At 39.4% G+C, this 12095-nt stretch overlaps 1 protein-coding gene across 3 annotated transcripts in view; it reads left to right on the top strand.

Annotated features, from left to right (window-relative positions):
- TRIM69 (tripartite motif containing 69) overlaps window positions 1–12095 on the top strand; it is a 73918-nt gene extending 61823 nt beyond the window's left edge. For all 3 annotated transcript variants that reach the window (XM_058294099.2, XM_058294098.1, XM_058294100.1), the window contains exon 7: window positions 11498–12095. In XM_058294099.2, coding sequence (XP_058150082.1) covers window positions 11498–12039 — 542 coding nt within the window. In that variant the 3' untranslated portion in view covers window positions 12040–12095. The remainder of the gene's footprint in view (window positions 1–11497) is intronic.

Consider the following 12095-nt stretch of genomic DNA (forward strand, 5'->3'; position numbering starts at 1 on the left):
TGCTTCATGATTTTTTATGCTACTGTGTATTCATCAAATGCAATGAATGCACCACACTAATGAAAGAAGTTGTTGACGTGGGAGGAGTGAGAGGTGTGGGGAATGGGGTATATGGGAACCTCATATTTTTTAATGTAACATTTTGTGTGATCTATGTCTCTTTAAAAAAGAAGATAATAAAGTCTATTTCATCTAAAAAATACATATTCCTAGTAATGACTTAAATTTTAAAAAAATTCCAATTGTTTATTGCTACTCTCTAGAAATACAATTGATTTTTTTATATTGACTTTGTATCCAGAGCTTTCCAGAAATCACTTATTAGTTGTAATAGCTATTTTGTAGAATCCTTGGGATTTTCTATGGAGATGACGAGATCATATGTAAACAAAGACAGTTTTGTTCATTCCTTTACAATCTACATGCCTCTTATTTCTTTTACTTCCCTTACTACATTGACTAAAAAATCCAATACAATGTTGAGTAGATATCTTGTTAGCAAATCTTGGTATCAAATGCAGGGGAGAAGGATTCGGTCTTTCACCATTAAGTGTGACAGCCGCAGGCTTTTCATGAATGCTCTTTGTCAGATTGAAAAAGTTCCCTTCTAGCCCTGGTTTATGGGATTTTTATCTCAAATAGGCGTTGAAGTTTATCAAATGCTTTTCCTGCATTTATTGGGATGATCATATAGATTTTTTTGTCAGAATAGTGAATTACACTGATTTTTTTTTGCTGCTCTGACTTCATCTTTTTTTTTAAAAGATGCATAGATCACACAAAATGTCACATTGAAAAAAAATAAGAGATTCCCATATACCCCACACCCCACACCTCCCACTCCTCCCACATTGACAACTTCTTTCATTATTCATTCTTCGCATTTGATGAGTACATTTTGGAGCATTGCTACACAGCATGGATTATAGTTTACATTGTAGGGAGAGTTCTCCCAGTCCATTCAGTGGGTTATGGCAGGGTATATAATGTCCTGCATCTGTCCCTGCAATATCACTGAGGACTCCAAGTCCCAAAAATACCCCAAAATCATATCTCTTTTTCCCTCTCCCTGCCTTCCGTAACTACGGTGGCTACTGTCTCGACATCAATGATATAATTTCTTCCATTGTTAGAGTTAAGTCACAATAATTCTATAGTAGAATACCAGTAAATCCACTCTAATCCATATTTTATTCCTCCATTCTGAGGACCCTGGGATGGGGATGCCCACTCCACCTCTAAATTGAGAGGGGGCTTAGATCTCACATGGTTGATGGATGGAATTCTCCTGCTTGCAGTTGCAGACTCTAGGTTCCTCAGGAGTTACTCTCTTGGTTCCCTGGTGTGGTTGACCACCCTCACCTCCTTGTTAGCTCACCTGTGTAAGGTCAATGAACTGGAGAGTAGGTGTTGCAATTCTGCTGAGGCTCTGGGCCCAACTGGCACATAGACAGTCCAGAGATTCAAGTCCCCTGAGCATTAACCAACCCCAGCACCAACCACAGGTTCAGTAAAAGTGACAGAAAGAGGCATGTGTAGAAAGGTCACATCTGAGTCCAACTCCATCACACTCAGGAGCACAAATTCCAAAGTAGGGCCCACTGACAAGGCACTGAACTCCAGAGCCATCTGTCATGACCATAGGACCTGGGTGTCTCTGTAGCCCTCAGGAGGACCCCTACCTGGGGTTGTATCTACTTTGGCTGTCTCTGAGATCCTGCTGAGATGTGTGGAAGTGTGACCCCTCTGATGAGTGCCTGAAAAAAAAAGGATGTAGACACTGAGGAAGAAATGGAAGAGATTGCTTTGCCACTGTACATACAGGGCAACACTATTACAGCAATGAAAGGCAAAACATAAAAAAATTTTTAAAATAATATTTTTCATTTTTTTAATACCCTAATTTATTTTTTACTTTATTTTAGTTTTTCTAAATTATTACATATTCTATTTCTAGTCTTTAAACCTATCATTACTGTTTCATTTTCCTAATAATTGATTTTGGTAATATATCAGACTTCATTTTTGAAGAAGTTTGGATCACAGAGGGCTTCAACTATGGCAGGGGAGGAGCACTGTTGTGCGATATCATTGATGGAGGCTACATGGGTTGGCGGGAGTTCTTTAGGGCATGCATATAGGGTATTTGGATATATTTGTATGTTCGTTGGATATTGACATAGGGGGTAGAGTTTCACATGACAACTGAGGGAGTGTTGAGTTCCCATTCTGGGAAACTCTGCCACACTCCCCAGTGGAGCAGCAACAATCCCCCAAGTACAAGGGCAAAGACTAGTGAAGAAGGATGGTCCAATGATGGACCCTTGATACTGATGACTATGCTTATCGGCCTGTGTGCTGGAAATTTCAACTAGGCCTAGAGCTGTAGGGTGCCTAAGAGTTAACTCCTGAAAGCCTCCATGTTTGCAAATGACGATCCAGTTTTCCCAGCACCATTATTTCCCAATTGAATGATCTTTTCTCCCCTGTGAAAATCAGTTGACCATAAATGTGAGGGTTAATTTCTGAGCTTACAGTTTGACTCCATTGTACCAGTACCTTACTGTTTTGGTTACTGTGGCTTTGTAATAAGTTTTAAGATCAGGAAGTTTGAGTCCTCCAACTTCATTCTTCTTTTTCAAGATGGCTTGAACTATTCAGGATCCCTTAGCCTTCCATATAAAATTGATGATTGGCTTTTCCAGTTCTGCAAAGAAGGCTGTTGGAATTTTTACTGGATTTGCATTGCTATAAATAACTTAGGGTAGGATTGACATCTTAATGATATTTAGGCTTCCACTCCATGAACATGGAATGTCCTTCCATTTATTTAGGTCTTGTTTGATCCATTTTACAGTGTTTTGTAGTTTTCCTGTACAAGCCCTTTACGTCTTTGGTTTTATTTATTCCTAATATTTGATTCTTTTAGTTGCTACTGTGAATGGAATATTTTCTTCATTTGCTCTTCTGAGCTTTCATTCCTTCTGTAAAGAAACACTAATGATTTTTTTGGTATTGATCTTGTAGGCTGCCACTTAGATGAAATCATTTACTAGCTCTAGGAGCTTTTTTGTGGATTTTTCAGGATTTTTTTGTATATAGAATCATATCATCTGCAAATAGGGAAAGTTTTACTTCTTCCTTTCCAATCTGGATGTATTTCCTTTTTCTTACCTAATTGTGCTGGCAAGAACTTTCAGTACAATGTTGAATAAAAGTGGTGATAGTAGGCAACATTTTCTTGTTTCCACTCTTACAGGTAAAATTTTCAGTCTTTCACCATTAAGTAGGATTTTAGCTGTGGGCTTTTCATATATGCCTTTTGTCATGTGGAGGAAGCTTCCCTCTATTCTTAGTGTTCTAAGAGTTTTTATCAAGAGGGTTTACTGTATTTTGTTAAATCTCTTTACTAGTAATTAGTTTGTTGAGATCATCTTTTTTTTTTTTTTTTTTTTTTGGTGAACCTATTTATTTATTTAACATATTTATTGCACTTCTTCTATGCACCAAGCACTATTCCAGGAGCTGGAGATACACTTTCCAGAAATATTGATATTTAAGTTGATATATGAAGGATGAATAGGAATTTAATAGGAAGGGATATATCAGACTGTGGGGATTGAGTGGGGTCAGGAGAGTACGAAAATGTTCCAGACAGAGGAACCATTACCTGTGAAGGCTCAAAGGTAAGAGAAAGCATGATGCATTAACCATCATAGAAACTTCTGTGGTGTACATGGAGAAGCATGAGAGACGAAGGTGGAAGGTAAGACAGCAAATAATAAAGAAGGTGTTTGAAGTTGTTAAGTTTGAATATGAAAACGACAAGACCAATTCTGGATTTTAGACAAAGCAATCTAGAGACTGTATTTGAGAGGGATTTGAGAAGGGGCAAAAACTGAACAGTTAAAAGTTCAGGGCAGAGAGAACGTTAATTAGGATCGCGGTAATGACGATGGAGACACATGGGTGGATTTAAGATTTTGAGGTGATAGAATCTTCAGCCTTCACATACCACTGTACATGAGGCAGAAGGTAGGATGAGGAGTTAAGAATTATTTCTAGATTTCTGACTCAAGCAATTGGGTAAATGGATGAAGTCATTCACAGAAACCAGAAATACTGAAGAAATGGTAGGGAATTGAGTACAAGGGACCTTTGATTACCCAAGTTGAGTTGTCCAACAGGTAGCTGAAAGTACTGGCTTGGAACTCGGGAGAGAAGTCTAGGTTGGAAAGACAGATTTGGGAGTTCATACTTGGCAATTTAGGTTTAGGGATTAGCTGAGACTGCATGGGAAGTATGCATATCTGAGAAGGATCTAGGGAGAAAATTTGCCTTTCAGTAAGTATTTAATACTAAGAACTTACCCTTTCACCGTTTTTCCTTTAGTCTTTTCTACGTTACTCTCTACAATTTGGAGGAAGTGGGAGATAGACAATGACAGGTTTTTGACAAGACGGGTCAGAAAAGTTGTCACGGCTTTTAAAGCAAATTGAGGAGGCTTAACGCGGCTCATGGTGTCAGATGGAAGTGGTTGCTGTTAGGTGCAAAGACTTGGGACATGACGGACAGTTACTGGAAAAACAATGAAAAGAACTGTTTCGTCTATGTGGGACAAAAAGCAATTACTGGATGGCGGCTAAAGCCATGTGGCAGGACGTGGTGGATGAATTTGATCAGAAGTTACCATGGAGAAGGGGTGGGAAGAAAGTGTCGGAGTGAGATTACATGAAAGAGATACTAGCAATCAAAGGAACAAAAAAGAGATTCTGGAAAGGCTAGATATTTGGTAAAAGGAAAACAAATAGGTTAAAAAGAAAAGCTGCAAAATATAAAGACAGGGTGGGGAAACTGTGGTTAAAAAGAGCTGGCTTTCCTGTCCCTTAATACACAAAGGGGAACTGGACCTTCCACACCGGAAGCAGAACCTCTGCCCTCTGGGGCATTACACATTCCTCCGCATGGAAAGAACATGTCCCTCGTCCACCTGGACAGCTTCCCACCACTCTACCTCTCCTAGAGGAGTGATCGTGGAGGCATGGAGGGTGGGCTGTCCGTACTTATTGGACTGCACGGAACTTTCGCCAGCGAGGAGAGAACGACACTGAGTTTCTAGGAAAGGCTTTTTTTTTTTTTAAGATTTATTTCTCTCCCCTCCCCCCGCCCCCACACACACTGTCTGCTCTCTGTGTCCATTCACTGTGTGTTCTTCTGTGTCTGCTTGCATTCTTGTCAGGTGGCACCGGGAATCTGTGTTTCTTTTTGTTGCATCATCTTGCTGCGTCAGTTCTCTGTGTGCAGCGCCACTCCTGGGTGGGCTGTGCTTTTTTTGCATGGGGTGGCTCTCCTTGCAGGGTGCACTCCTTGTGTGTGTGGCACCCCTATATGTGGGGCACCAGTGTGGCATGGCACTCCTTGTGTGTGGCAGCCTGCGTGTGGGCCAGCTCACCACATAGGCCAAGAGGCCCTGGGTATCAAAACCTGGACCTTCCATATAGTAGGCAGATGCTCTGTCAGTTAAGCCATATCTACTTCCCTTCTACTTCTTTTTGAGTCAATGTAGGTAGTCTGTGTGTTTCTAAAAAAAAACCAATCCATTTCATCTAGGTTTATCTGACTGATATAGTATACTTTTAGAGCCTTTATGGTTTTGTTTTTTTTAAATTTCTCTCCCCTTCCCCCCACCCCCAGTTGTCTGCTCTGTGTCCATTCCCTGTGTGTTCTGTGACCGCTTTTATCCTTATCAGTGGCACCATGAATCTGTGTTTCTTTTTGTTGTGTCAGCTCTCCGTGTGTGCAGCACCACTCTTGGGCAAGCTGCACTTTCTTTAGCGCTGGGTGCCTCTCCTAAAGGGGCATACTCCTTGCCCGTGGGGCTCCCCTATGCAGGGGACACCCCTGTGTGACAGGGCACTCCTTGCAAGTGGGCCAGCTCCACAGGGGTCAAGGAAGCTGGGGGTTTGAACCGCGGACCTCCCATGTGGTAGGCGGATGCCCTATGCATTGGGCCAAGTTTGCTTCCCACTTTGTAGTTTTTAACACTCCTTTACTTGTCTCACACTACTTTTGTCTGGAGGCAAATTCTGGGAAGATGATCACCCCAGACAGGAATTTCCCAAGTTAGTATTTCCCAGCTAAAACAGGGCCAGGGACCTATGAAGGGGATTCAGACTGGCATCAAAGGTCCCTGGGGAAGGGTTCAGGAAGGGTGCCAAAAACTGTTCCAATGACTCCCTAAAACTGGGCTTTGCTTGCCTGCCCAGTAAATGCAGCCCTTCAGCTAACTGTCCCCTACAACCCTGAGGAAGTGCTGCATCTTTAAGTCACTACTGCCCCAGTCCCTAGCTGGGGAGGGTTGAAACAATGGCAGCTGCTTCCTTTGTCTGGGGTGGATTGAAATAATAGCTGCCCTCAGAGTCAGGCCCCCAGTGATCCTAATCAAAAGCCATAGTCACTGATCAACTGTGCCCACCCCTGTTCTTGGGGAAGAGGATTTTTACATTCCTTTCTGTCTCCAGTGAGCTAGCCAGGGACTGGACCCACAACAGCCTGCTGTGACAGTGGGGAATAGGAGACAGTAATTTGCAGCAAGAGCAATTTATTGTTCTCTACCACAGTTTTATTAGTCTCTTCTCCCACTCTTCCCCACTCTTCCCTGGATGCTGTACAGTGGTCTTGCCTCCAGGATTTCAAAATAGTTGTTTCAGACAGTTTCTGCCTATTTAATAGGAGAAGGACTAAACCCTGGAGCCCCCTACTCCATCATCTTCTCTGACAGTCTGAGTTTTTGTTTTTGTTTTTTAAATTCCATTGTGTTCAGAGAACATTCTTTGAATGATTTCAATCCTTCCCAATTTATTAAGACTAGTTTTGTGGCCTGAAATATGGTCTATCTTGGTGAACATTTCTGCTTGGCTATGAATTCTCAGCTTTTGTTTGTCTGAGAAAAGTCTTTATTTCACCTTCATTTTTGAAAGGTATTTTCCCAAATAGAGAACTCTAGGTGGCTGGATTTTATTTTTCAGGACTTTAAAGAAGTCACTCCATTTTTTTCTGTTTTGCAGTTTCTGATAACATGTTTATTGTGATTCTTATATTTATTTTTCTGTATGTGCCTTTCCTTTTTTCTTTGGCTACTTTTTAGAAAAGTAATAGACTTTATGTTTTAGAACATTTTTAGGTCTACAGGAAGATTGAGAAGAAAGTACATAAAGTTCCTATATAGAAAATATTCCTTCCCTGCCCCGCCCCCAACTCCCCTATTAACAACTTACATTAGTGTGGTACATTTGTTGAAATTGATGTACCAATATTAATATATTGTTACTAACAAAACTCCATAGGTTTCATTAGCATTCACTGTTTGTGTTGTACAGTTTTATGGGATTTGGCAAATGCATAATATCATGTATCCACCATTACAATACCATAAGAAATAGTTTCATTGCCCTAAATATTGCCTGTGCTCCTCCTACTCATCCCTCCCTCCATTCCCTGAATACTTGGCAACCACTGATCTTTTTACTGTTTATATAATTTTGTCTTTTCCAAAATGTCATATAGTTGGAATCATACAATATGTGGCCTTTTTAGACTGACTTCTTCCCTTTAGCAATATGCATTTAAGGTTACTCCATGTCTTTTTTGTAGCTTAATAGCTCATTTCTTTTTATTGTTGAGTAATGTTACATTGTATCATGTAACACAGTTTGTTTATGCACTCACTTTGTATCACTGTTGCTTCCAATTTTTGGCAATCTTTGGCTACTTTTAATATTTACTTTTTATTACTTGTTTCCATCAATCTGATTATGTTAGGTCTTAGTATGGTTTTCTTTCTGTCTATTCTGTTTGCAGTTCATTGAGTTCTTTGGGCCTATGGATTTATAGTTTTCATCAAATTTTGGAAAATGTCAGCTATTATGTCTTCAAATATTTCATCTATTTTTTTCTGCTCCTTCAGAAATTCTAATTTTATATTTGTTAGATAACTTAATATTATCTAATATTCAATACGCTATTGAAGCTCAGGGTTTGGGTTTTTTTTTTTTTTAAGTCTTTTTCTTTCTGTACTTCATTTGGAATAGTTTCTCTTACTATAAAAATTGTATCATCTTTTCTCTTCTTCTGTCTAATCTTCTGTTAATCCTGTTAAATATAGTTTTCATTTCTGGTACTATATATTTAATCTCTAGACTTCATTTGAGCCTTTTTATATCTTCAGTTTCTCTCGTCATCATTCTCAAGCAATATCTTCAGTTTCTCTCGTCTACATTCTCAAGCAATAGTAGATATTTATAATAGTTGTTTTTTAAAATATATTTTATTCGTTTTTTTTTTTTTTTAAAGATTTATTTATTTTTATTTATTTAATTCCCCTCCCCTCCCCCGGTTGTCTGTTTTCTGTGTCTTTTTGCTGCGTCTTGTTTCTTGTTTCTTTGTCCGCTTCTGTTGTCGTCAGTGGCACTGGAAGTGTGGGCGGCACCATTCCTCGGCAGGCTGCTCCCTCCTTCGCGCTGGGCGGCTCTCCTTATGGGTGCACTCCTTGCGCGTGGGGCTCCCCTACGCGGGGGACACCCTGCATGGCGCGGCACTCCTTGCGCGCATCAGCGCTGCGCACGGGCCAGCTCCACACGGGTCAAGGAGGCCCGGGGCTTGAACCGAGGGCCTCCCATGTGGTAGACGGACGCCCAACCACTGGGCCAAAGTCCGTTTCCCAATATTTTATTCGTTTTTAAAAGATACTTAGATTACATAAAAAAATATAAGTGATTCCCATATGCCCCACTCCCCATATCTCCCACTTTCCCCCACACTAATAACTTCTTCCATTAGTGTGGTAAGCAATTGATGAACACATTTTGGAGCACTGCTGCTAAGCATGGATTATAGTTTACATTGTAGTTTACACTCTCTCCCACTCAATTTTGTAGGTTATTGCAAGACATAAAAATGGCCTGTATCTGTCATTGCAATATCATTCAGGTCAATTCCAAGCCCTGAAAATGCCCCCATATTATACCTCTTTTTCCCTCTCCCTGACTTCAGCACTTTCCATGGCCACTGTCTCCACATCAATGATATAATTTCTTCCATTGCTAGAATCTCAATAATAGTTCTTTTAATGTCCCTGTCTGCTAATTTCATCATGATATCACTTCTGGGCCTGTTTCTATAGACTGACTTTTCTCTTGATTGAAAGTCATATATACTTGCTTCTCTGCATGGCTGGTAATAGTTTACTGGTTCAAACATGATTAGTTTTACATTGTTGTTTGCTGGTTTTATTTGGGGTCTTTTAAGTAATAATGGACTTCATGCTGGCCTGCAGTTAAGTTATTTGGCATCTTTTTTTTTTTTTCAGGCTTGCTTTTATGCTTTATAAGATAGTTCAAGAGTAGCCTTTATCTAGCAATAATTTAACCCATTTTCTAAGGCAATACCCTTCTGGGTCCTCTACCTGATGTTCCATGTACTGTGATATTTCTACACTCTTGCAGGTAGGATTGCCAACTATTTCCAGCCTTTGTGACCTCTGGAAATTGTTTAGTCTACAGCTTTCCAGAGGTTCACTGACCTTAGTAAATTTCACTGCATGAATGGGCAGAGCAATACTCAGTCACAGCTTTAAGGATACTCCTTTCCATATCTGCAAAAGTCTTTCTCTATGCAACTCCCATCTCTGAGTACTCTTCCCTGTAATTTCTAGCTGCCTTGGATTCACAAAGTGTTTTTCTTCCTGTACTTTTTGCCCTGGAAAATTAAACTTCACTTCTAACAATCATTTAAAGCACAAATTGATTTTTCTTTATTTTTGGTATAATTTGCATCTAAGAAATCAAACGAGATTAATTTAAAATATCACTATTTTATTAATAATATATTACTCATTCATATATTTTCCACCTACACAAAATGGAGAAAAATACTTCTATGGTAACAATGGTCAGACCTTGGTAAAATATACTTCACACTTCTTATTCCTAGGCCTTTGCTTATTCTGCAGGGTCATATTTTCTCCTTTTCTGCCAAGTTTATATAGGAGGTTTTTGCTTTAGGGAAAAAGTTGATGCTTTTTCTGTAAAAGGTCAGAAAGTAAGTACTTTATTTAGACTTTGTGGGCTTCATGGCCTTTGCCATAACTGCTTAACTTTGCCATTATAAGGCACAAACAGCCATAGACTATATGGAAATGAATGGGTGTGAGTGTTTTCTAACCAAACTTTATTTACAGAAACGTCAGGAGGCCAGGTTTGGCCTGTGGATTGTAGTTTGTTAGGTTAAGGAATCATTTAGTTTAAAATATTTAAATATATTTCCTTTAGTTTTGTGTGCATTGGTATAATATCACCAAAGTTCACTCATTCATTCAACACACTCTTACAGAGGGCCTACAGTGTGCTAAACACTAAAATGGACTTTGAGGATAAAGAAATAAAATACATAGTTCTGCTCCCAGGGAGAGGCTAGAAGACAAACTTCAAGTGTGTGCAGTAGCCAATGAGGTAAAAAAGTATTAGGGTATAAATAAAAGGAAGGTCAATAAGAATGGAAGATAAAGAATAAATTCCAGAGTTTATAATTCCAGAAGCTGAAATGTATAGGATAGTAATTGGGTGGTAAGGGATAAAGAAAGGACATGTCAAGTTTGAAATACAGGAGTCACAGATTTTGGAGGAGGTGGATGAGTTCCGTTTTGGCCATTTGTAGAATCCAATACAAAGTAATTACTTGAGAGAGTTAAATCAAAACAACTTGGGTACAAAGTGCAAGTCCAAATTTTTATTATTAGGTTCAACTGACATAAAATAACTCAGTCAGATTGCTATAAAAGTATATGAAAGATTATTCTCATTTTCTGTACTTAATCTTCTTTCAAACTGGTGCCACACAATTTGTGGACCATACTCTGAGTAACACTGGTCTAAACCACTCCAGATCTCAAAAGTCTCCGTATCTTTTAAACCAAATTTAAACTCTGACCATTGTTCTCTAAACTCTCTACCAATTAGCTCAGTCTCACCTGTCCCCAACAACCAACACCTTACCTTTTCTACCACATAAGCTACTGTTTTTAAACCATTCCCCTTTGCCTCTGCTGGCCCAAAGCATCCCAATACATCTCATTTACGTGATATTACAACAGAAATCCTTATTTTCCTCAGAAGGACTTCCTAAGACAATGTTACCTCATCTTAACCCCTTTGGCAGTTGTATTTTCCTATGTTTATTAATACAGATTTATACTATTTATATTGTTTCCCTTATTAAAGCATAAGTTGCTTCAGAATAACATCTTATTTTTTACCACAATTATCAAAATACCTAGAACATGGCAATATGGATACTTCAAACAGTAAAAAGTATGTAAGTAACTGCCCATTTGACTGTGTAAGTATATGGGGTGTGGGTGGGAGAATAAAGAATGGTGTATATGGGAATTTGCATTCAACAATTTTCTCCCATGCCCTGCTTTGTCTTATTTTCTTCCTAGGCCTATCTCCATTAACTCTGGATCCTAAAACAGCCCACCCAAATCTGGTGCTTTCCAAAAACCGGACCAGCGTATGGCATGATGACATTAAGCAGGCAATCCCTGATGATCCAGAGCGATTTGACTCAAGTGTGGCTGTGCTGGGATCAAAAGGCTTCACATCTGGAAAGTGGTACTGGGAAGTAGAAGTAGCAAAGAAGACAAAATGGACAGTTGGAGTCGTCAGAGAATCTATCATTAGGAAAGGCAGCTGTCCTCTAACTCCTGAGCAAGGATTCTGGCTTTTAAGACTAAGAAACCAAACTGATCTAAAGGCCCTGGATTTGCCTTCTTGCAGTCTGAAACTGACTAACAACCTCAACAAGGTGGGCATATACCTGGATTATGAAGGAGGGCAGGTGTCCTTCTACAATGCTAAAACCATGACCCACATTTACACCTTCAGTAGCATTTTCATTGAGAAACTTTATCCCTATTTCTGTCCCTGCCTGAATGATGGTGGAGAGAATAAAGAACCACTGAACATCTTGCATCCCCAGTAATTAGTCATACTATTGTATTAATTCAGAGCATTATTAAAGAAGGTATTGAAATAGTC

Source organism: Dasypus novemcinctus, chromosome 3, assembly GCF_030445035.2.
Source record: "Dasypus novemcinctus isolate mDasNov1 chromosome 3, mDasNov1.1.hap2, whole genome shotgun sequence".
Classification (NCBI taxonomy): Eukaryota; Metazoa; Chordata; class Mammalia; order Cingulata; family Dasypodidae; genus Dasypus; species Dasypus novemcinctus.